Here is a 25,813-nt window from a genome sequence, read left to right on the forward strand (position 1 = left end):
TTCGAATTCAGGAAGTACTTAGGACACCGCCAGCCGATGTTTCAAGTATCGGTCCATATGACTAAGTCGTACAGCTGAATCTCTATAGCACCTTATCGTAGCATTCTATAATCGTAGCAATATTTTGTCTGATTCTTTTCTAGAGATTACTATGTTCTGGCAACATTTTTATGTCGCAGATTTTTATTTGTGTATAATTTTGTTAATTCTTAGGCTTTACCTTTAGTTTAAGGCATTTGATCGATCTACCATTGGAATACAATATTGAGATGCTTCAGAAATATTTATTCTTCTAGATGCTTATATTTATTCGCATGTGTTGTGAATAATAGGCGGGTCTGAAACCAATTTCTTTTTTTTTTTTTTAATTTTATGTCACTGCCGAAGTTTTTTTTAAAATTACGCAACTTTATTAACTATTTTGAATTTCAAACTAGAAGTTGAAAACTTCATCACTTCAAGTGCTAAAGGTTCAAAACAATTGCCTGTCCAAGAAAAAGACGAGCGCGTTACATTTTTGAATACCGTAAATTTACTTCCCATTCTGAACAGGAAACTCTTCTTTTGTTATAAAATGTATCCGGTATTTGAATTAAATATTTCAAATAGGTCGAAGCCTCGTTTAGCAATTGTCTTTATCGCCCATAACCCACCCCTACAAGGTCCCACAGGCCATTTGCAATACAATACAATACGGTACGTTTCGTTTGCACGAGTATGGTCACTGAAAATAAATAGTGCTCATTTTGTAACTACAATATTTATTTGCTTATTTATTTTGTCATTATTATTCTATTATTCTAATGATAAGGTAATAATTCTTTACAGTATTTCGTCAAGTTTTCTGTATGAAGTTCAGCCACCCCAATGCATCTAAATTATATCGGATCATATATTTAATTAGAATTTTTTAACCCATTAAAACGTACTATGTTAGATTGAAATAATAATAATGTCCGTTAGCTACAAATATGCTAACCCATTTGTTGATGATCATAAGGGTAATGATTATTGTCACTACTAGTAGTGATGATTTATCGTGCTTCTTAACCACGTTATTATGACTATAAGGAGCGCTGTCATTGTTGGTGAACTGTGTACCAACTAGATAGTCCTTCGTACATGGCTGTCCTAATTTGAAAAAAGGCCAATTAAGAGTATTTAAGTGAAGAGCAGGCTCCGTCCTGCAGCATACAATAAAGCGATTTGCATCCTTATTGTTTTCATACAGATGTCTGAATAACAACTCCTGAACGCTACCTAAACGCTTCCGCATCAACTTTACAGTGATGTCTTGTTATATTCCCCAGTGTTGCTATACGCCGCAGTAATAGTGTCACATAATGATAGACGTACTACTAATGTTACAACGGTTAGAATATAATACGTGATCACACGTCTGGAAAATGCAGATCATCAGGTTCTTTTCTGAACAGGTAAAAAATGTTCAGAACGTACTTGCGTGCGTATTTCGGGAAAGCATCTTTTAGGCGGTGATGCGTCTCAGAATCTGCGACGCCTAAAACCATTTAAAATGAATAAATGGCAACCCTTATGCCAGTCGCCTGTATGAATATGTTACGGTCTAGTTCAGTAACTCCGCTTGTCAGCCCACAAAGTTGAGTGCGTCAAAAAGTTTCGTATTTATTTAACTATGTGAATATCTCTACATTGTATTTTCTGAAATCTCTGAAACACGTAATCTATATAGCCCTTAGTGTACGCTCGTTTAAGTGGACCACTGGACATACGATAGTGTAATGGTTGACCAACATCGCGTTTGTAGTTTACATGAACTATTTTGACAATAAATATTTAGCTGAAACAACATTCTCAAACCAAGCTGATTAGTAAACTACATTGATTTGACGAAAGGACAAGCGAGGGCGAAGAAGGCCACAATTTGGCTTAAATCAATTCTAATGGAAGAGCACAAAGTCCCGCTTGCTTATTTTTCGCAAAACCCAGATTTACCTATTCCTATAAAATGTCATGCGTGATTACGTCAACGAGAAGACCTACAAAGCTTATGAAATCTACCATTTCCAAGATTTTCCCACTTTTTTATTTCACCCTGAAGGTAATGAGGGAAAACGTTTAATGTAACGACTGTAAATTGTGTAATGGTCATTGTCATCTGTTTCCCATCGTGTTAGAATATTCAAAAACTGAGGTCCTCGTTTGGCCCAATCTATTCAGTCTGATCCCTTGCTGAATTCATAGCCTTGATCGTTCATTTACTATCAGTAGAAACTGACGTCTGTTTGAGCGGCGTAAGTCGATCTGGGATCGTACGTCTTTTTTTTCTACTTAGATAGACGACTTTGTATTTGTTGTTGATGTGCTGTGAACGATCAGACAACGACAGCAGCATCCGATAGCGGCAGAGCGTGTGCGCCACTCGCAAAGATTTAAATAGCGAACGAGCGCAGGGCAAAGCTCGCGAGCTGCTATACTGATAATGCGTACTGAAAACATTTGCTTGACTCGCGTAACTGAACCCATTAGTTAAATATTAATATAAACGGCCTAAAGTTTCAAGGTGGTAACCGACGTTACGGTCCTAGCCATGGAACGAACTCTTCTTGTGGTCAAAGTTGTTATTTGTTCTGAAATTCATAGCAGCAGCAGCGGCAGCAGTAGCATATATAAATCGATGTTAATTTACACAGAATCTGAACATATTCCTCGTAGAAAGTTCTTCACACGCATTTTGTACGTTTACGCTAATAAGGTCAGTTTGCTAAGGCATTTGGTATAACAAATATGAACAACCGACCGGCTTATGTTCTTAATACTTTTTTTATCTTTCGTTAGAAGCTACCGTGCCTGGCTAATGATTGTATGTTTCCTCCACCATTAATCCTCCACTAAGAAATATTTTCATAAAAATTATAAGCTAATTTTTACTGTTGAGCATAAGTTAAGCTACTTTTGAGACAAGTTGTCATCGTTCTGAGCTTTAATTACATGATATCGTACTCACCTAGATGTCAATTGACAGCTTTTCTTCATCCCTCTATACATGCCTCTACGCTTTGTAGATTTGTTCTTGGTAAATAAAATTGTACATCTCACTTGAACCATATTTGATCGATTATTTTTTTTTATGTGAACATCTCATTCATATAAACAAAAATCGCTTTATATTATCAGTTACCTTATTCATTTTATCGTGAATGACGCGACCCAGTTTACAAGTAACAATTTTAAAGACGAAGATTTCAGCTCGCTGCCTTAATGCACGAGCGTACAAATGGATATTGTATGTATGTTTCAATGTGGGCAACGACTGTTTCCCAGGAAGTAGGTCATTTTTCAATTCAAGCACACACTTTATCATTTCAGCTCAGCTCCTAGAAGCATCTCTCTCCGTCAACTTTGGTCCATATATTTATACTGCAACTCTGTTACCTATCGAATCTGTCTTTGGCATGTAAGTATTTTTGTGAAGGTTAGATTTTTTGTTTCTATCCTCAGGGCGAATGCAACAATCAATCAGTTGTTCATTCAGCATTTTAACTAACCCCAAAGCGAAGTACGAATATTAAAATCAGGTTTTCTGGCCCTCTTACGCACCATATACGATATATAAAGCTGCTTTTGCCAGAAATACTGTTTGTTACTTTGAATGTACTGGGAAACACAATCTTAGCGTTAGTTATCTCGTTAATCATCTCATCACTAATTGTGTCTTCCGGAAAACCTAATCCGGGCACTATTTGGCCAGAAATACAGTTGAGTACATCAAGATTGTTGGAAAAACATGGGTGTCACAGATTAGAAGACGGGATGTGCACAAAAATATCTTGATGCTGTAAATGTTAGTTATCACAACAAAATACTAAATAGGAAGGCCAAGGTGGAGGGAATCGGGTCGTAGAGTCGCAGATGTAGAGGCTTTGATGATGGCGGCGGCGTTGGTGTTGACGATAATGCTACGGAGTCTTTCAAGCGGGGATCTTCAGTCCGAACGTTAAGATATCCTCCCTCAAAGCGATAGAGTATCGAACAATTGACAAAATACGACGGCGCGATTTAAGTTTCATTCGGAGAGGGGTAGAATTCAGGTACCTGGCTGGGACCTGGTCGGGATGAGGTCGTGGCCGGCCCCGCTTCCGGAGACGGTACTGGCGTTGAGGTAGCTACCCGGGATTCCGGTTCAAAATCGTCCGAGTCGTCAGCCACTATCATATACTGGAACATATCGTACAAGCACACGGAGACCAACAAGGATGCAAGAAGTCCATTGGTTTTGTCTATTTTATCGGTCAGATTTTGATGAGCGCCACCAAATCTAACCCCATAAATCTGCAAGCAGCACTAGTTTATTGCCAAGGCGAGCAAACGGCTAAGAACGAATCGAATATCGGGTAGGCGCTATCAGATCCAGCAGGTTGAGCGGGCGTAGCGTTTCTTTCTGCTTTGATGAAGACCTACGAAAGGTGTTTAGAGTTGAACATTCTAATGGTGATCAGAATAGCATGCAATTCACGGACAAGTAAATACTACGAGACTGCATAAAGTTGGCATAAAAGTGGCACACTGCGCAGCGGATGATGAGAGAGCTTTTGGTCGAAAAGTGTCAAGGGCTGGGATCGGACGAACAACGATTTCACTAGTCAATGGTAATAACAGGATTAGGCAAAGATATATATAGATATATATAGAAAGGTCCATATAATGCGAGCTGTCGGCGCATGGTTGGCTCCGTGCAGTTACATTATGGGATTGATGCTACCGCTTATGAATTTCGCTATTATTGTAATTGTAGTTTGTTGAGTTATAGTTTCCCTGTCGTTGACATAGCTGTTGACCACATTATTCTTATTAAGAAAATACGCAGCTGAGTCAACAAAAAGTTGCAACATGACAATCTACTAAAGCGGCTATACAGTACTAGTGATGGGTGGACGATCAAAATCCATATATATATATATATATGCATCCCCTAAAACTTTACTCATTTATGAAAAGCTTCCAGAATTGACTGGTTAGTCGTCTAACGTTTCCGAAACCCGTCACCGCTGGCTCCGAGGTCCAACTCCGACCCTATCAATGAAGTATTCTCGGTTTGGCTGTCGCCCATAGCACTCTCATAGTCCGTGTCGCTAAGCGTCGTCGTGCTAGCGCGATGACTGTATGTAACCAAAGGCAGTATCGTTGGCGGAACATGCTGCTGCCGATGGTGTGCGTCAGCTGCCGCCTGCTGTATCTCGGTCGAAGACGAGTGTACCCACTCCGCCGGTCGCAGCAACGTGCGCTGTTGGGAATTGTCGTTTCGCCAATTCTTGAGCAAATCTTTAACTGATCCATAGGTTAGGCCAAAAGAATCGCACCAGCTGCACGCCTCGATGTGGCTCCTGCCAGCTAGATTCACAGTTGGTGAGCTGTCGGTACCCATGCTTTGTGGCTGCTGCTGCTGTCGGCAAAACGTTCAGTCGCAAAACACCAGTCAGATTCTTATGGGGCAGCCCATGACAATTTCACATCGCTGCGTGATGAAGCTTAGCTCATAATCGGGCTACAAAACGCGCCAGCGAAGTGCAGATCAGCTACAGCAAGTGACGCAGAGATACGTATCTTTTAGCAAAAAAAGGAGCACACTCATGCCGGCTGCGAAAGAACACGCATTGACATATATACCGCACCGAAAATGTCATATAAAATTAAGGGTACCGAGCCGAGAACTAGAAGGACAGTCGAGCCCCAACCATAATTTCTACCACACGCCTGCATTCAATAGGCCTAATGTTGCAATGTATTTGTGATCGTGCAAGTAAAAGTCTTCTGCCATGCAAATGCGGGTACACCATTTCCTTATATAGCTGGATTCTCATAATGACCTTACATGCTTTACCATGCCAAATTTAGGCTAGTTCAATGATGCGACACGCGATTCGCAGTTAGAGCGCAAAAAAACTATGCCAGCTTATCGTTGAGGATGCAACCTGTGTGGAAGCAACAGACGCAACCGCATGCATGGTGCACTATAATTAATAATGATCTGCGACTTTCTAATCAGAAACACACATATTCGCGTACATGTTTATTACATTACATAAAAGACATTAACAGTAATTATGGGAAAAATTAAAACAAACCAAACAGTTTCAACACGAATACTGTCAAATAAAAATAAAGGTCAAAATTAACGATCAGTTACTTCGACAAAAAAGCTTGTTGGAAGGATCATCGAGGTCGATGTTTGTAGAATGACCTGTAGCAACTAGGTGTACTAAAATTAAATAGCATAATAGGTACGATTAACCAAACAGGCAACTCCACTTGTTATTTTTAAAAACTGACATTGAATGAAAACTGTTTTGCAGCACTTCGATGCCATAATACTTTTACACTGAATACATAGCGCGTCTAGGCCGCTAACTTCTAGAATATCGACTGATAGCTTATCATGCAATGTGTTATCCAAGCACATTGATTTTACATGGCTTGTTCGCGCAATAAAAACAGATGCCTATGCGTACAGCAGGAACGATAACTATAACGAACAAATAATGTGGCATGAAGCACTCCATTCCACAACGTTGTGCATAGGGCAATCGTCTGCGAACATTTCAAAGACAAGCATTTTGGCCTAATATCGCTCAAACGACAGATTCAACTAAAAGTAATATACTAGTTAGATACTCGAAATATATATCTTCGTGAAATATATATATACAAGTATCTCTGGAAAGAAAGACTTCATCTAGTGTGTCCGGTCAATAGGATTTTCAGCTATCTAAAGCTCAGCAGTAAACAACAGAATTCAGTAGCGTTTTACGTCTTGCGCCCTTTACGGTTGTGACTTGTATAACTGCTACCGCCACCTAACGACTGTAGCTCAAGCTACTGAGTTAATTAACGCGAACATAGTGTTACAGCAAGAAACGGTGCTCGGAAATGGGGCGCGTATTACCTAAGAAACTTTGAGCTGGTCAAAAATTCAGCATTTCGACAAGCTTAAGCAATTAGGCCTTGTGGCATCGATGGAAGTTTTAGTAAGCTAAAATTTCAGTTTCATAAGACGGAGCATTGCTACCAGTAAATGAGGTAGCAGTGGCGTTCTTAGCAACGTTAGCTACGCGCGTTCGCCAGACGGTGGGAACAGACGTGGTCTTGAAGCGAGCCTGAAGCCGAGTGGAAACCTTTTTGACCAGATCGTCCACCATGTTTACCTCGTTACTTGTGACGAAATCAGCGGCGACACAGCATCTACAGATGAGCAAACCGAGTGCCAGTAGCCATGTTGTCGTGCACAGCCACGTAAACGTCTCAGCTACGACTCCGAAGGTGCGGACTTGATTGCTAAATGAGGTCGCATTTATCAGCGTCAGATGGTTTGACAATTTGAAACGAAGACAGCTGCGAATCAAGCAGGGCACGACGAACGGACCAAAATAAAAACGACGTAAGTTATGTAATGCAGTCAGTTGTGAAAAAAATAAGGCATAGGGCGTAACAAATACATCTATAGGCAGTTACAGATAAGCTTGTTACGTATAAACACACATCGGGTATACACTGGCCAGTTTTATCCGAGAAATATTTTGAGTATCATACGAGCTTCCATGTTGAGAGGATTTCATCAAACGAAGTTGCTCGAAAAAAATGCGAAACTGTGTATGATAATACGGATAACGATTTATAAACAGATCAAGTGGCAAACAGATCTTGCGGTAATAACGATACTAACACTGATAATTTATGTTTACTTAATTAATAGTCAACAGTGTATGCTTTAATGGTAATAACCACCATTATCTAAACCTAGCGCCTGTCACTAGTCGACCTCTACCTTGAAGAGCAGTATCGCATCTGTGCAACATCTTCCTGCATTTTCCAACAGTATGTCAGTCCATACGCTTGTTAATCTTCTTCTCGAAATCATACCGAACGCTAGCCAACGTTAGCACGTAACTTTTTTTTTCGAATCTAGCCCGAATCTAAACGGGTTGATTTTATTGGTCTGAATTCGAGTCCTAAAGCCAGATCTTTGAAATTGTTGTACACCTTATTACCTTATTTCCGTTACCCCGTTGCAGTTTTTCTTCTTATCCTGTCGCAATGTTCTTGTTGCAATTCTTCCATCACCTTTTATCAGTGAAACCTCTGTTGCACCATTCGAATCACTACGTTATTTTGCTGTTCTAGCAATTGAGTTGTATTCCTTTAGTAGTTCTGTATATTTCTTCATTGTTCAGTTCGGTCCTGACTCAAATAGTCCACTGTTGTAGTCTAGTCTTCTTCGCGACCTTCAAGCGTTTGCCTATTACTCTATGCCAATTATCAGTTACTTCCATTGGAATCATTACTGCGCTTTCATTAAACTATTACCCTTATTCAGCTATCTCAAGGCAATACTGACCTTACATGTTGAAATTCCAAGTAAATATAATCACGAAATCAGTAATTTTTTTTTAATTCCCAACGGTTTCTTGGATGCAACAGCATTTTCAACTTTGTGGTAGAAAACGGACCAAATCTTTTTTCTTTTCAAAACCTATTGTGTGGACCTCTAAATCGTTGTTACGAAAACTGCCCAAAAAATGTCACCTTTCTCCCAGTCTTGCGCTGGAGTTTCGGGCAAAAACCATTAAAACAATTTAAAAAATACATATCCATGTATATATATTTAAACAAACTATCTAAGGGTATAAAAGGATCACTGAAGTTGGATCTTACTTGAACTTATTTGTCTGTTGTGTAAACGAATCCAAGAAGGAAGCTAACCCACTGGTGATGAATGAGGAGCAAATCAGCGAAAGCAAAAGGAGTATACATGTAAAGAATATTGAGGGGACGACCAACTTCCACGATTGGATCACCCTGAAATGAAAATAGCAGTGCAACCAAAACGCATAAGAATGACCATCGCTTGTCTTTAACATCGCTACATAATTATAGCTGCACTAGGAACTCTGTCTTAGTATATGTCTTGAAGAACAATTGTTCTTCGCCATATGTTATTTTTCTAATCAAGTCGCTATCATCAGAATTAGAATAAACAATTTGAGAAGTATTCTGTAACAACAATGGGTTGTTGATGACATGTAACATTCTACCACCGTATTACTTACTCTTCGTGAACTATAATATTATTGGATCTGTTTCTGTAAGGCGCATGCCTTACTACGCTCAATAACGTGAGTTCAAGAAATAAGAACAAGAAATAAGATGCTATACGCTGTTTTCTCCAAGCATGATGGATCTAATCGAGTTTACAACGTACGTCTCATCAGGGCGTGTTTTTGCTTCAGAGGTGCACGCAATAAAGAACCAGCATCCGATGATTGAATAGATGACCGAGCAGATTACGTCGAAGTACACAAATTTACAGGTATGCTCACTGGGTCTTTCCAGAGTCAAGGAACAGTTCTGAGAATTTTCCTTATCTGAAGATTAAGTAAAGTATATGCACATGCACAGAAAATCACAGCGAATATTGAACTACTTAGTATTCTATGAACAATAACCTCAAATTGACCGGTTTAGTAGAATCTTAATATAGTATCAACATCAATTTAGAATTCAACATGTCATAACAATGGCTTAAACCGAGTTGTCTGCTAATACAACGTACACTGCAATGCATATGAAGCCTATAGAGAGTCTTACACACTGTTTCCCTCCAGCTTACGCGCGTAAACCCACCTATCACAATGGCTGTTGCATTAAGAATACAGGATGCTATATCGTTGTCGAACAAAGCATTAAGGCTTTTATATCCGATAAGCGTCCCAATCGAAAAAGCTAACGATGCGAGGTATAAACATATCTGTGTGACTCGCCACGATGTTGCCTTCCGTAGCGGAGGTGTAGCTGTCAGCGAAGCCATCCGACCAGTAACTGGCGCCGCCCTGATCGAATAAAATAAATAGCAGGAAATTTTATTCGGACACATTCGCAGTCTTTGAAGACAACAAGATTTATCTAAATAGTACGTTCTATAGACAGGATCGAGAGCGCGCAGGCAGCGTTCCACTCCATTGTCGCAAACTGAGATATTATATCTGCGCGCTACACACAGGGAATTGCTATTTCAATTTTATCATGTGTATATTCCTTAAGGTAAACAGCACTTCTGTTCTAACGAGAAGTCCAAATTAAACCTTTGGAACCACAGTGGTCAACTAAACAATGAATGAAAATAAATTGCATGTAGTACGGAAAGAAAGATCGTCACTCAAGACGACATATGGACAATATTTAACGATATAAATCCTCTCTGATTCTGTTGTTACTAATAAATAAGATGTAGAACAATATAGAGATAAAAAACAGTGAAATGATCGTACTTTACAAGCATCGGATAGCTCATCAAATACTTTAATACGGTTGAACAGGATAACCATCACCGATGATCCCATACTAATGTAAAAACATCTTGTTAAACCATTCATTTATCAAAGCTGTCCTTGTTGGCCATGGCAATATGACTTTAACTGAACAAGCAATGTAATAGCATGTTTTCTATTAACCGAACGCGGATCCAGATGTAAGATCTGTTCACATACTATTGCGTATCGTCGTTCCGATCTAACTACACTCTGATATTGCTTACTCTATTGATACGGCAAAAACAGAGTTACTCTACGGGAACACAGAGCAATATTTGTCGTTTCATATATATATATATATATATGTGTCTGGCTTAATTATAAGTAATATTTGGATAAAATTGTGCATGTAGCGTAAGTAACTTTGGTCAGTCGCAGACGATTAGCTAGATGGTGATCTATTTGAGTTCTCAAATTGCTATTCATAGATACAAAAATGGTAAAAGATTCTATCATTTGCAAAAAAAGGTGACCCAGCATTCGCCCAGTTTATGACAATTATACGACATAGAGAAAAAAAATAAAAACGTATCCAAAAACAAAATATGGAAAGGGACCACATATTCATATGCCGCGTGATGGTTCAATCGGCGACTATTCCTATTAAGCAACGCTGATAGCCAAATGCCTCTGAGGAATAGATCCTCGTATTTTAGGCCGTTTCCACAAAGATCTGCAATGCATATATAATCTAAGGATATATTCACCTTACACGCTGACGCGCAGTTTGTAGACATTATTTTGTATGTGAACTATCAGGATCCCATGGCGTGCGTGCAAACAGCGCCAATAACTTGGAAATACCAAACAATATGTAACGTGCTATCAGATAACCTTTCCTTGGAACAGAGTACACCTACATCGTGTCACAAAAGTTTCAATATCGGAATAGCACTCTTATCAAACAACTGAGATCGTGATAAACATCTAAAGCGAGTTTCATATCACTGTTGATTGAATCCAGCTCACTAGCACTGCACTGATCTAATGACTGCTCTTAATGTTGCAGGTTGAATTGTTGTCTATACTCAATTTTACCTGTCAGACATCTATCCATGATCTCTACCAAAAGCCAACTACTAATTGAGTAATATTTCGCAAGCTACTTTGTCAGATGGGTAACCATTATCACTTTATTTCTGAGTCGGTCGATCATAGATCTGCATTGATATGTTCTGATGTTTCATAACTATAGTTAGTTCACCGTCTTTAACCGCCGTAATTAGCTGCTTTGGAAACAGCAAATGTTACTTACTACAAGTTTGCCTTTATCGTACCAATATAGTTCTGCTGTGAGAAATGGAACCGCTCTGTATAGACACCTTCGCAATAGGCGGCAGGGGGTGGAGGTCGCAGAGTAAAAACCAAGCTCGTATACGTAACGTTAGCTTGACTGACTGTATGATAATAAAATATTGTTTGAATCAATAGCAATCAACGTGTTTGTGGATAATATAGGTGCACTATATTTTGTATATTTATTAATATTACTACATAAGATATGGGAAACGTTCCAACGAGACATCAGTGCAATAGCTGGTGGCTTTGTCAAGTTCACTGGCAAACAATTTCCTAACCGCGTGCCCTGCAAAATGCCTTAAAGTGTAGTCCAGCTTCGATCGATAAGGTTTCCTTCGACGTTGATTATATGAGAGTTATAAATAGAAACAATGGTAAAGTCCAATTCAAGGACCATTATCGACTAGACAGTGATTCACATGTGAGTAGTTTAAAGACCTAATCATATTCGTTTGCTCTAAGACGTTTTATCTTTTCTACATTGTCACGCTAGCTTAACAATAAGGTGTAGTGATCGCCTGACAACAATCGAAATTTGAATTTAGCGCCGTTTCAGAAACTTTGTTATCCAACCATAGCGAACATTAAAATCGTTTTAACGAATACGCAGTAGACTAACGCAGTCGGTTTAAAAACGTTTACAACAGACCATAGACTACAGATCTGTCACAAACTTGCCTTTCAGTACCCGATGTTTGTACTAGCTTACCTGACACTTCGAATGCGATACACTAACGCAATACAACTACGTAATAGTTTTTCATTTTAAAATATTTAATCGTGTTTATGAAGAATCTCTTACCTTCTTTTTCTCAAAATTCACTGTTGTCCCTATGTAAGAATAACTTGAAAGATAATGGTAGCTTATGCAAATTTTTTGCTAACAGAGTCACATCTAAATTATTGGTATTTAACTTTAGTTAATGATGCGTTGGTTAACTCCAGAAAACTGGAAATTAGCTAGTTATAATACTATTATTATTCTCATAAGATGACGAGCAGTATGTACGTCAACATCATTCGAGTGATACATTATTATGAACACATAAATTTTTGTTGAAGTGTTTGCATTCAGAAGTCAATTGGCTATCATCTAAGCAAAAAAACGATATAAATAAGAAAATATATATACAAAAAATTGAACTTTTTCATTTTAATTTATCACACTATCGAGTAGTATATGGGTTACAATGAAGAATATGGTTGTTATTAAAAAGATTGGCTGTCTCATAATAAAAAAAAAACGTTTACTTGATCGAAGTTCCAAATAGGTTAAACTTCTACAGAAAAATATGTTTATACTGAGACAAGAGAATTCAGTAGTTGATTCACACAACTTTTCAATATCGTCTAGCAAATGATAGCATCTGCACACGCAAACCAACTGAACTATAATTTTATACATAAATCTTAGTACAAACGCCAAGTCCATGTATTTAGGTATACGTCTATACCTTAAGTGATTGGGCGAATCCTCTCAGCGATAGAGTATATTACTGCTATACACCACTGAAACACAAACTTCACTAGCGCTCATAGAATATGTGTTAGCCTTATTCTTTTAGCTGCTAAATCGACCATGCTGCGTCCGTACGCTCTGCTCAGACATATTACGCGCGCCAAACAACTCCAAAAAAGGTCATCGTTCGCTTGCTTAGATACGCAACCTATTTTTCTTACCCCTTGGGCAAATCGCCTATGATCTTTCACCACACGGACCTTTCGGCACACGCACTCTACATGGATACCCAACCACAAAAAGACTATTTATATTCTGATAGACACAGTTAGCACTATCATAAATAATCACTGCTGGCCTGATACAAAGCGGTAGAATTGTTCAAAGCATTTCCATGATTCCTTCTTTATTAACAGTCACCAGACCAATGCAAAGAGCTTCGTTGCGAACTCAATGTAATGTAAAGTTTCGAACGTACTTCTCTCAAATCTTTCTACGCATCTGCTAGAAGCCTTCTTGCGCCGGTGCGCTTAGCCGCCTTTCCTGCATACGAGAAATAATCAGAGTTAACCAGCTTGTATCCTACGAAAAATATTGGTTAAATGATTCGGCATAAATGTGCATTTGTATATTTCAATTAATTGTAAGGAGAACAGGGTCCAAAAGCCTCTGTTTTCCAATGATGGATACGCTAATGACGCGGTCATAAAATCTCTGATTATGACTGAACCCTCTATGTAGAGTCAGCTTCTACATGCATGGGTTTCACATTGGGTGTTCGATATTCGGTGAGAGAGGGCGCGACACACAGCTGTTCCTGGGTGACATCCAATACTCTAAACATCTCGAGTACAACATCCGATACCGCCGTTAGGTCCTTTATGACATGAAGTATGTTTACTCTCGGATTCGAACCCACGCCGGTGCATTCGATGTTCTAATATGAGACAAGAAGTTAGAGGACGTCAACAAAAACGAATGACGACTACATTATGCGTGTCGAAATGAGAAATTAGAATGATAGGTGCGATCGTAATCAAAGTATTGACACTTTACCGTTTATTATTCAAATTATTTAGTCAGCACCTTTAAATGAATTCCAACATGTTGTTTCTAGCTATTGCTTGTTGTTGTTTTGAAGCGGACCAATGATCAGACAAATGCTAGGTTACGTCCGGCAGTTGTGGTTTCGAGAACTTATGGCTTCGAAAGGAAGTTTTTATGCCGTACGAAATGGACGACAAGTTGGTGTCGTTGAGACCTGGGCTGAGTGTGAACAGCTTGTCAAAGGCTTTGCCAGAGCGAGGTGAGTCGATTTTCTGAGTACTATTAGCTGCTTCATTTTCATAATAACAAGGGTCGCTTGTATTGAGTTTCTCTACCAAGAATTTTATTACCGATATCATGCATTAAGTTGAAATCGATTAAATCCCGTAAAGAGCTTATGCATGGAAACAACCAATGATACTGGGTTCAGCTCAGTTTGCAGCATGTTATTAACATATAGACGAATTATTAGCTTGGCAGTCAACAACAGCGTTCTAAATAGGCTTCATGAGAGCAAGACACCGAAGTGTAAATTGATGTTTTAGGTTCAAGAAATTTTCTACGCGGGCTGAAGCCGACCGATTCGTGGCGGGAGAAGACGCACCCGTGGCGGGAGAAGACGCACCCGCAGCGTCGGCCAGTTCTAAAGTGCCACAGAATGTATCCAGTGAACCGCGGAAAAAAGCTACTAAAAGGTCAACCTTGTTTCGTGCTTTCCAACCAAATGGACTACGTTGGTATAACAGCCATAACGCCTTCCAAAATATTATTTGTGGACCGTCAATGATCTTTAATATGATCGCTTAAAAGGAAACTAAAAGAGCAGCACAAGTAGGCATCGCTACCAGTTTTAGTGCTATAAGTAACAGGCTAACTTTTATTTAATCACTAACTTTAATCATTTAGCAAAGTTTTTCATGCTATCTTCGAAGCAATTTTATTAAAGCTCTTCGGTGGCCTAAGACTTATCGTCAATGGCTCTTAGGTCGTTCATATAGCGAGGCCTTCGGCACTTCGTTTGTAGGCCTCGGGGTATGAAATTTTTACTTGGAACGGAGCTTCGATATGATTGCCGTTCGATCTATTTTCCTATCTAGTTCATAATACCACGTATGGGCCTGATCTGTACCGAGGTAGTTCTAGAGAAATACGAGCTGTTGTTGTCTACTTCAAAACAGGAAGCTATCTGTGACTCCGGCTGCTGGTAGTGATGAGTTTGGGCAAAATTCACACCAAGAAAATACAGCTGAACTCAACGCGAAAATTCTCACGGCGCCGATCATTAAACCACAAGCTTTGGGATCTGGCGAGGTCAAGGGACCCGTTATTTATACCGATGGAGCCTGCAGTGGAAACGGTACCGGCAATGCTAGGGCTGGCATAGGTCAGTATTGACACGGCCGGCTTTTGGTCAACCTGTTTATGATACTTTTTTTTGGCATATTTCAAGAACAATGCTTAGTTCAAATTAGCCACTTTCTACAACATGAACTGATTCGGGTATCGATAGCACAGCATCTGTGTAACCTAGTTTTGGAAAATTTTGCTAACAGGTGTATATTGGGGGGATGGTGATACGCGTAATATATCAGAGCCGCTTGAGGGTCGTCCCACGAATAATCGTGCCGAGATCCATGCCGCGGTCGCAGCGGTGCGTCAAGCGAAAGCACAAGGTTTCACTTGTGTTGAAATACGAACTGACAGCGACTTTCTCATCAAATCAGTCACCAAATGGGTACGATATCTAGCAAGCTTTCTATCTTCAAGGTTAACACTACGGTATAATTATATATTCAAAGAGGGCGCTAGTGCTAAACATTTATTAGTCTGTGTACTTTTGAATCATTACCCAGCAGCAGTCAAGTCTTAACATATACACGATGATTGCGATCTCTACAGTGAATGGATTGTGCGTTGACTTCACTGTACTATAAATAAAGGGTTGTCTAATCTATTTCTTGGCAAATTCACGTGTCTGGAACCATACACGTTCTGAATCTTTTTGGTTTAGCTTCCTAGCTGGCAGCGGAATAGTTGGAAGTCGGCAACAGGAAAACCTGTGATCAATAAAGAAGACTTTGAGGTGCTCCTGAGAGCCACCGAGGGCATTGATGTCACCTGGAGACATGTTCGAGGACACGTTGGCATCCACGGGAACGAGATGGCTGATAGCCTCGCGGTTGCTGGCATTAATAAATATAACTCGCGGGACGAATCAAAATAGCCGTCTCTATCGATGAGATTGTTAGTAGACCCACCGGAACTGTTGATTACTACATGTAAACATTGCCTTAAGTCGAACCTAAGGGAAATTAGTTTTCATAAAAACTGTAAGAATAAAAATAAATAATACGCGCATGATTGATTCAATGCACTGTAAATTGAAGATCCTGAAAACTTGAATATTTGTAGGTAAGGCTCTCTAAACCTTATAATATATTCTTGGCAAGTATAAACTTTCAGTACTGTGAAGCGTTAAACTAAAATGTACGAGTTCAGCAGCTACATGTAAAATTACTTCAATAAAAGGTCAGAATGGAAGGTACGTGAAGGCTAATAGCGAGGAGCAGTGGAATAGTTTTTTTACAGAGCACGTTCGAAATAGCTTGCTTTGTGTGTTGTGCACAGTGTGTTGTCCATTATATGTTTTACCGAGCATTGAATTGTATCGAATCAGTACAGGTACAATCATAAAGAATACAGGGTGATTTCATGAAATGTTAAGGTCAATACTGAAGCACTGACCCCATCATTTCGCCATTCCAAACTCCAGCAGTCGACCTAGCACCGTTTGGTTAGGGTAGACGGTACTGGTCGGTTGTGGCCTAGGTTCAAACCCAGGCACAGACATGCTTTGTTTCGTACTGAGAGCCAGCCGTCTCTAACCTGACGCAAAATTCGAAACAGAGAGACGGTACTGGCGTATTTTTATTTTTTCAATATCTTATTTTAAATCACCCCTGTAAAGTTTCGATATCATTTAATAGTACCATCCATAATTTTGAAATCGCCAAGGATATCCGATGTTATGATAACGCTTGCTGTATTCAATGCCATCAAAATAAAGAACATCTTTAGTGCACTATTATGTTATTTATTTTATTAAAATAAAGAACACTATTGTGCTGGTCTGCGCACGCAATTTATCTCACGGTGTGCAACGTCGATATATGAGCAATGATGACTAAAAAACAAAAAATTTTCCTACCTTCATAACAGTTCCAGAATGTCCAGCAACCCTATTGCATGACAGCTAAACCTTATGAACTGACATGGTACCTCTTGCCAGCATGAAACAGGTAGCAAATAACGCTTCAATATGAATTACTGGCAAGCTATATCCTTCCGGTGAATAATGATTAAATACGGTTTATTTATTTTGTTTTCCAAACAAGCATTTTGTCATTTGAGCAACTGAAAATATCCACGGCTCGTCTCATGGCCAGTCGCGATTAACAAAATCTATATAATTATACATAGGACGTCCAAAGTGAGGTACAGCTGCTTATAAGAAACATACTTATCCACCAGAAGCTCACATACACAACATTACTGGGTTTTCATAGCTCTATTCAAAACAAACTCAGCTAAGACTACATTATCCTAACTGAATACTATTGTTTATAATAGAATTACTTCATATAGTCCGAATAGCAGGAAGTTGTTTACGAAGGTAATGGTCGAGTTTGCTTGAATTACTAATACTTTTTTTTGGGTACTTACAATCTCATCCATTACGTCCTTGGCCATTACTAATCTCTTCCTTCGAGAAAACAAAGAAAGAAATATTTAAGACTATTAAGAACAACAGCTTCCAAGATATGTGGGCAGCATATTTATGTATCGCTTGCGCCTCACTTAGAAGTGTTCTTTCTTGCAGAGAATTGTTTTAATGAGCTTTAGCAGTATATTTTATATGCTTCAAATCAATATCAATGCCTGTCACGAATAAATTGATTTAAGAGTCAATATTTTACAAGCATAGCTGTACCATAGCGACTTTCCTTTCAACACAAGCTTATGTTCATCGCCAGCTTTATCAGTAGCTCTCGTTTTGCTTACTGTACACGTAACAGTACACAAATATGGAAGAAGATATTGATGACGATGACATAAGACCATGCTTGACGCTGTCTCGCGGACAACGCACGCACCGGCACTGTGCATTCTGAACTCCTGTATGACCATGACACGTTTTCTGCGCGGCAGTAATCAGTATGCTGTTGATTACTTGAGCATCAATCAGACTACACTGTATCCATCTGTTTTTTTAAAACAGTAATTTCTATGTTTCTGGTCATTGTGCTAATGTGCGATGAAATCGTAGTACGGAATTGTGAGCCATGAAATGGAAAGCATTTAATTGCTTTATGATGTATCTAATCGGATCATCCGCAATTTTTGTCTATCAGCGAGGACGCAGGCAGCTTCATTTGAACCTCCGCAGTAGCGCGAAGATGAAAATACCGTAAGTAAACGGCCATTCTGTTGGACCTGAAACCAAAAAAAACAGCGGTATCTGCAGAATCAAACTCCATTTCGACCATATCAGACAGACCTTTTAAGTATTTCCCGGAATACTCCAAAGATGATGCAGTCTTGTCAACCCGTCAGTCTCACCTGTACTCACGGTATTCGACCTAACTTCTAAGAGCTAACTACCATAAGAACATGTAAGGCTCTTGTACGTTTCGTATGCTCTTACGGTAAAAAACACGCTGGTTTTTCCTATACGTGTCTATTCACTTACGACTATGGAATTGTTACTAGAATACGCTCTTACTTGAAATCCGGCTTGTTGAACTTCATGAGCACGGATAACGTGTGAAAGTCCATTGAAATGCAAAAACTCGTTGAGGGCTTTTTCGCTAAACATGTGAGCGGTGCGTCGCTTAGGATTAGCCTGGAAGTCTTCTGTGTATAGTACGTCTTGATCCTCAATCGATGTATCAGCGGGGAACAACTCAGAAGTTTTTGAGCTTTTTTTTAACGTAATTAGAGAAGAGGTTCAAAGATAAATTAGTAATCTTTTGCTAGGCATTTCAATTTTTTTGCATTTAATACTATTTAGGTTATTAATAATATACTTTTTAGGTAAAAAGGTTCACGTGGCAAAATTGCTTACCACATTGGATCGCTCCACATGAGTTCCCAAGCCAGTGGGCTCTGAACCTCGGGATCGGGCAAATGTTTCGGTATGCTGTTAATAGCTTCCATAGACCCAGCCAATTTCTGGCTTGAATCAGCCTCATCGGCATTAGGTCTTTGTAGTAACCAGGCCGGTGGTATACCACCATGCACGCAGAACAGCTTGTCGTCGATAACAGCCGCCAGAGGCATCGAATCGAAACATGAGTTTATGGCCTCCCACACTCGATGGCCCATATCGGACCCAAATTTGGTTTTGCATTCTCTAAAAAAAATCGGTAAAAACAAGTGTTTACAATGGCAAAGCAAGATCGTACTAGCATTGGAGGATTAGACGAGTATGTTAAATTAAGATAAGGATGTCACCATTAAAGACTGAAAAGGGGCAACATAGTTTTGCATCATTCCTAGAAGTTTATGATTTAGTCAAATAACGTTCGAGGTGGAAACTAGAAAACTCTGTCGAACCGAAATTTAGCACAGCCCTTACGTGTAAAAGCTGAACATCCTCTGCACACTGCGTACTTCATGATTGCCTCGCAGAAGGAAGAATTTTTCTGGCGCTAGTTGTTTGTTGGCAAAAAGATGAGCCACAACTTCAATTGAGTTCGGGCCCCGGTCAACGAAGTCGCCGAGAAACAAAAATGTACACGGTGTTACCACGGGGCCCATTCGCCACAACGCCTTCTCAAAGCACACGAGGTCCCTATAATGGACGTCAGCCGTACGCCAAGACACATGCGTGAGCCTAGACATATGGTGGCGCTTTCCTTTGCCTGATACGGTTGTCGACAGCAATAAAAATAACGACGACGATAATTTCACTTTAAGTATAAACTTACTTGTAGTTGCCGTGTATATCCCCAAGAATATAAACAGGACTTTGTAGCTGAAGCAGGCGATCTTCCTTGAGTAAAACTCCTTTCACATCAGTGCAGACTTTGATGATACAGGCGGCCAAAGCATTGCGATCCACATCGGCCCAACTGAACGCTTCTTTCGGTTTATGTTTCTCAGATGCATTTACGCTTTGCTCAAAATAACGTAGCGCTACAAGTAGCTCATTTGAATGGTTACGCTAAACAATAATATAAACGGTCATGTGATCATAGATTTATGTTTCCACATGCTTCGTCCAATTGTCGCCCTGATCGTCGAGAAATAGTACCTTCACGCTCTATTCACAGCAAATTGCGCCTTAATAATAAATTTTATCAAAGTTTAAATCAGTTGTCTGCTATGCTTTTTTTATTTTAGAGTCCACTGCATTGTATTTAAAATGCTAACTATCTCCCTAACTGCAACAAGCCTGCTCTATGAAAAAATATTTTAAAATGAACCCAGGCAAATATTACGAAGAATAATTGCTTGCAAGAACGAACAAAAGTGACTTAAGCTTCTAGCGATAATGTGTATTAATCTACCAAAGTGTCATTAATTATCACTTAAGAGACAATGAACGAAAAAAATCATACCTCGTTAAATGCGTTTATCGAGATTGTCCTTCCGAGACGCAAATCTCGTCGGTTATGATTCTCTCCTTCTACCGAGATTTCACTGTCCATGGTTTTGTTGTTACTGATCCCTCCTCCTCGAAGACTGTCGCCGCTGGTCTCCTCGCGTTCTTGTACGTTCCACCAAGAGAGAACATCGCACACAGCTCCGCTTCGGCGAACTCGCACGGAATGTTCTGCGAGCGTATAGTCGATTGAAGTTTTACTCGGTGAACGCCGTCGTTTCGATCTTCTGCCCGGTTCGGCTCTGCAGCAGTAACAACAGTTAATTGGAACATAGTTTAAAACAGTTTCGTTCGAATTACAGGTGTCTAGTCCCCAGAAACTTGTGCAATTTCAAAATACGGGCGTTGATTGCATAAATAAAATAAGCTTGATTTCTTACAGTGCGGTGTCGAGATATTCGAAAACCGAGTGTGGCGCTCGAAGTAGGAGGGACGTTCCCCTAAAACGTAGATTTCCCACTCCTGTAAGGAAGTTAACCAATGGTAGCTTTTCTTTCTCTTTAAGGTCAAACACTTTTCGGGCCTCTGCCACGGCGAGATCTCTCCGTGTTGTATCGACCGATCCCCCAATAGTTCGTGCCGCCTCCACTTCGTGTACAAGGGACGCAAGCTCACCTGGGTCGAGCATGCCGTCCTCATCACGGTCAAACATTCGAAAAATTAGTCTACAAATAACCGATGAACGCATATTAGATATCTTAATTAGATAACCTAAAATGTTTATCAATAACTCAACTAAAACTAGATTACGTGGGAAAATGCTCAAACATGCTGAGATTGTATTTAATAAGAGACAAACTTCGTTAATAAAAATAGATTTACTCGATGCTCTTTTAAAAACTTGAATCTCTGGTAACACGAAATACAAGATTATTATGTCCATTTTTGTATTACAGGGCTCTTGGGCCTAACGTTCGCTCACTTCTGTGCAAGCTTAAATTTGACTTCAGATGACGAAAACGATATTATTATTATCATTATTATCACAAAAACAACATGTTACAATAGTTTCTTGAACCCTGCATACAACGTTACCTGCAACGCATCTCCCCAGAAACGTCGCCATGATCCGTAGCGAGTTCTAGACAGGCCAGCACGCAAAGAACGTCGTACACGCAGGCGTAGGTGGAACCTCGAGAACAGCACAAGCGATAAATATCTGCGTTTGATAGGAGGTCGCAATAGTGTAGGAACAACGAGATATACAAGAAAATTAAGATAGCGAAATTGACATGAATGGTAAATAAAACTTAAAAAAAAATTGTTGAATTCTTTTTATTAAATAATAACAGTAACAATACGTGCATGATTGACATTTTGATCTATTTTAAAATAACAGCGAAGACAAGTATAGTAAATTGGATAAACAACTAACAAAAGTAGATCTAATATATATATATATATATATATGTTCCGCATTGGCTCCTCTAAACCTTTTACTGATTCTTGCTTTTTAAAAAAAACTTGATCTTACCCGTAACTGCTTTGAGGTTGCCGCCGTATAGTCGCTCAGTGAGCTCGATGAACACACTCCAATGAAAACTTTCGCAGGGCCATACTGCATCAAACAGGGTACTAGCTACAGCGTGAAGTCGATCAGCGTCAAATTGCGCACTTGCGAAAATTTTGTCCATGGAAGATTTAAACTGCCGAAGATGTGACCGCGTCTCATCAAGTGACTGCTCACGAAGTTGGCATCCCGCGTTTAGCTCTATCGTGAGCAGGTCATCGCTCTGCAGCGGATTCTGTAGATAGGGGATTGTGTTTAGTTAATTAATAAATCAAGAACAGTTTAATGTTATCCTAATACTATATAGCTTTGAGGATCTGCACAATGAGGCAGGAAATTGTTCGTATCGTGATACTGTGCGTAATATCTTAGGTAACGACAAACTAGAGTAGGTATACACTTCTTGATATTACTCGTAACTATTTGAAAAAACAAACTACTGAGCAATCCTTTTAACTTGCTTAGTACTATCGTTTCTCTCGCGAATTCGCGCGTATCTAGCAATTTGCGTGACGAAAAAAATCGTACTTTAAACCCAACCCAAACTATGTCAACAAGAAGAAATCGTTTCACCTCGGAAAGTCTCGACTGCCGAACCCACTGGACTTTTCCTTTGGAGAAGGTCTCCATCTTGAAAATTACCCGCTGCCACCATTCCCCACCAACGCGAATCCGTTGTAGAAACATCTCCGGCGTCCCAACTGGTCGAATCTCATACTGCAGGTCGAAAGAGAAGAGGTCAGCGTCTTGACTTTCTCATATATATATGCGACGGCCTACTGACGGAAGGTGAAACCTAGTTTTAAAACCATATTTAGCCCTGTACTATGAGTGATTGCATATATTTCCGACTATAACAAATAACCGTTCAGCACTACAGGTTTTTATCTAGGGCCTCCTTTTATCTGTAATCCATTTATGAGCTTTAAACCTAGTGAATATATTTAGGCAAGCGAGCAGACTCTCTCTAGCGACTAAATGCTTGATACACAAACATTTCGTCGCTACGCCAATACAACGTCTTTTTTTTAGTCACAGACTGATCTTCAAATTCTTGTATTATTTGCGGTATTTGCCGCACATGCAGATGCAATTCGAAATATAACGATTACTTTTTTAAATTATGGTTGCTTTTATCGACGTTACTGCAAGGAACTGGCTTACAAGTTACGCCAGTCCTGACATCATGAACTTGATGAACGTGCATATGTTTGTTTCCGGAATCACAAAACATACAAGTTCTCATTGAATCATCAGATGATGCTAGCCGCATGCTCAGACCATTCCCATGGTATTTGTTTTCCCCAATTCTGTGCTTGTAAAGTTAGCGTGCTGCATGACAAAGTGAAAATCAATCGATATTTTTAAAGCCAATTGAGTTCCCTGTTGTAAATTTTGCTAGAACAAAGCTATACAATCGCCAAGTGAACTACAATGATTAAGAAATCTGTGGCCTGAACATTCCGTCCTAGACAAAATGAAACAAAAAGGCTTTTAACATCATCTTGTAATGGCATAATGCGAGACCGTGAATTAGCATAACGTGTTAAATTAAGGGCCCCTTTTTTAACTATTTGGTACATTTCTATAAGAGTCGAATATATCGAACCTTGTGTATTTCCGCTTGTATACACGAATATGTACTACTCCCTTTCAGGAACGTTCAATTCATACTAGCGCGTATTTTCCATCCAATGATGCCAGATGGCTCTGTGCTTTTCTCACCTTAACGAGTAGATGTTGACATGCATCCTTGTAGGACTTCGTTGGTGCGGAGGAGGTATGCGGAAGCCAAAGTAGCTGATTCTCTGAAGGTACTAATGCCAGCTCCCCACATCGAGTCGCCCATATACAAACAACATTTCGGCTGTCCATTTTGGTGCTTATCCGGCCCAAGCCGGTGCTGGACATTGGTACAGGCATCGTTGTTTCAAGCGTCTGACACGGAGCTTTCGAAGTCCCCAATCGGTAACAGGTACTCTCGGCCCCGAATTAGTGGGCAATTGAACCCGTTATTCCGGAAAAGGCAAACTGGGTAAATTGAATCGTAGCCTATTCTTAAAACGGTTGCATATAGATACTGCGTTTCTTGTCGGCAGTATTCGCTTTTGAATATCGCTTGGTCATTGGTTTGCTAGTAAACACTTTTAATAATATGATAGGGGGTACACAATGACCTGGTGCACAACAAAATGTCTTATCAGAAGTTGTAGTACCCCAATAGTGAGTCGTTTTATACACTTACTATTAGCCTGTGAAAAAAATGCATATAATGAGATTCGTCTACGCGCGTTACTTTCTCGGTGTGATTGTCCACTACATGTCATGGTAAACAAACGCTTTTGGTATACGTTAAAGCAATAGAACTCGATTTGCTACAGAACAGCACGGTTCAGTGCAGGTATAAAGCGATGGGTAGGTAAGAGTAGCAAGAATCAAAAATTTCTTAAGAATGTAGGCAGGAAAATGAAACTTTTAAGAGAATTTAAACAAGCAACAATCAACTCATTAACGGTTAAATAAAAAAATGCATGTATATATCGTCTGTGGTATTCTGTCAGTTGATCAGAAGTTCAGTTAGCAGTATTTACAAATTCACAATAACGACATAAGCAATAGCGATAATATCAACAATAGCGCTCGTGTCGGCGGTCGCGATGCTAGAGCTCTAGTGTTTGCTCTTCACACGAACCCCTATACCGAATGGCCGTTCTGATCCGCCCTTGTAGCTATGCAACGATATCGACAGTCGTTTAACCACCAAAGTCAACATTATACTATACAAACAATAACAACTAATACGTTTAGCATTGGTAATAATAATAATAAGAAGAAGAACACTATCTCAACAATGTGATCCAATAACTCCTCAGAACATAGTGTGACTTATCGCTAGAGAAACATCCCGTGTGCGAATGTGGTAACGAAATCAATTGTTCGTTAGTGGTACACCAGGTAGTTATATTTACCAGTGGAAATCGTATGAATAGGAGCCATGTTATTATTATTGTTGCAAACAAATAACGATAAATTACCGTAGCTATTCGTACTACGACTTTTTTAGTACTCTGTGCGCCCGCTGTCTGGCTGCCTGCTACCAAGTATTTTACCGATTGTGTACATGTTCCTCTTTACATTTGTCCAACCGGCTTCTGTGCGTGCGTTATCTTATTAGAAAGAATACTTTCGCTGCCGCTGTAGTAGTTATACAAGTAATGAGAAATGTACTACAACGATGGTGTAGTCCTAATGGCTACATGGAAGGAGACCGTATGCGTCAGGACATATTTACAGGATCAGAACGAGTGACAGTTCTGGGACACGAGGCCAGAGGCTTAACACAACGCGACTGGCAGACTTGAGTTGACTTTGTCTGCTTTTGTTTTGATTGTTTTTTTCTAATTGTGTACCCAAATAAGAATACGTATGTAGGTAGAAATGGCACGTTATTCCAATTCAACGTTTCTGAGTTGTCTTTATCTTTGTTG

At 39.6% G+C, this 25,813-nt stretch overlaps 3 protein-coding genes across 13 annotated transcripts in view; 1 reads left to right on the forward strand and 2 right to left on the reverse strand.

Annotated features, from left to right (window-relative positions):
- The window catches only part of rnh1 (ribonuclease H1), a 37,109-nt gene extending 20,395 nt beyond the window's left edge, over positions 1–16,714 (forward strand). Inside the window, exons 1-6 of one of the 4 annotated variants that reach the window (XM_022848243.2) lie at positions 13,889–13,992; positions 14,219–14,407; positions 14,694–14,843; positions 15,327–15,532; positions 15,702–15,883; positions 16,160–16,714. In XM_022848243.2, the coding sequence (XP_022703978.1) occupies positions 14,250–14,407; positions 14,694–14,843; positions 15,327–15,532; positions 15,702–15,883; positions 16,160–16,372 (909 nt within the window). In that variant the 5' untranslated portion in view covers positions 13,889–13,992; positions 14,219–14,249 and the 3' untranslated portion in view covers positions 16,373–16,714. Of the gene's footprint in view, positions 1–13,888; positions 14,126–14,218; positions 14,408–14,693; positions 14,844–15,326; positions 15,533–15,701; positions 15,884–16,159 lie in introns of those variants that run through there. The other 3 variants (XM_022848225.2, XM_022848235.2, XM_086971908.1) reach the window with 3 other exon arrangements.
- Positions 742–13,781, reverse strand: LOC111268931 (uncharacterized). 7 transcript variants are annotated; one of them, XM_022848213.2, is made up of 6 exons: positions 13,097–13,609; positions 9,658–9,863; positions 9,236–9,398; positions 8,689–8,832; positions 7,182–7,368; positions 742–4,197 (listed from the first exon to the last, which is right to left on the reverse strand). In XM_022848213.2, exons 2-6 carry the CDS (start codon positions 9,839–9,841, stop codon positions 4,039–4,041), a joined length of 837 nt encoding a protein of 278 aa, XP_022703948.1. In that variant the 5' UTR covers positions 9,842–9,863; positions 13,097–13,609; the 3' UTR covers positions 742–4,038. The 7 variants fall into 7 exon arrangements, with proteins under 7 accessions (XP_022703948.1, XP_022703916.1, XP_022703941.1 ...); XM_022848181.2 differs by lacking the exon at positions 742–4,197 and adding an exon at positions 4,953–5,422 and having other exon boundaries at positions 13,323–13,781; XM_022848206.2 differs by lacking the exon at positions 742–4,197 and adding an exon at positions 4,953–5,422 and having other exon boundaries at positions 8,737–8,832; positions 13,097–13,781.
- Positions 16,715–17,221: 507 nt separating the features above from the next.
- LOC111268901 (uncharacterized) lies at positions 17,222–24,248 on the reverse strand. 2 transcript variants are annotated; one of them, XM_022848130.2, is made up of 12 exons: positions 24,051–24,248; positions 22,899–23,042; positions 22,290–22,560; positions 21,851–21,974; positions 21,431–21,480; positions 21,196–21,277; positions 20,772–21,057; positions 20,139–20,374; positions 19,787–20,002; positions 19,274–19,561; positions 18,932–19,127; positions 17,222–18,642 (listed from the first exon to the last, which is right to left on the reverse strand). In XM_022848130.2, the coding sequence occupies exons 1-12, from the start codon at positions 24,246–24,248 to the stop codon at positions 18,517–18,519; spliced, it is 2,217 nt and encodes a 738-aa protein (XP_022703865.1). In that variant the 3' UTR covers positions 17,222–18,516. The 2 variants fall into 2 exon arrangements, with proteins under 2 accessions (XP_022703865.1, XP_022703857.1); XM_022848122.2 differs by having other exon boundaries at positions 21,196–21,480.
- Positions 24,249–25,813: the final 1,565 nt, after the last annotated feature.

The sequence above is a fragment of the Varroa jacobsoni genome, unplaced genomic scaffold (genome assembly GCF_002532875.2).
Source record: "Varroa jacobsoni isolate VJ856 unplaced genomic scaffold, vjacob_1.0 scaffold_140, whole genome shotgun sequence".
NCBI lineage: Eukaryota > Metazoa > Arthropoda > Arachnida > Mesostigmata > Varroidae > Varroa > Varroa jacobsoni.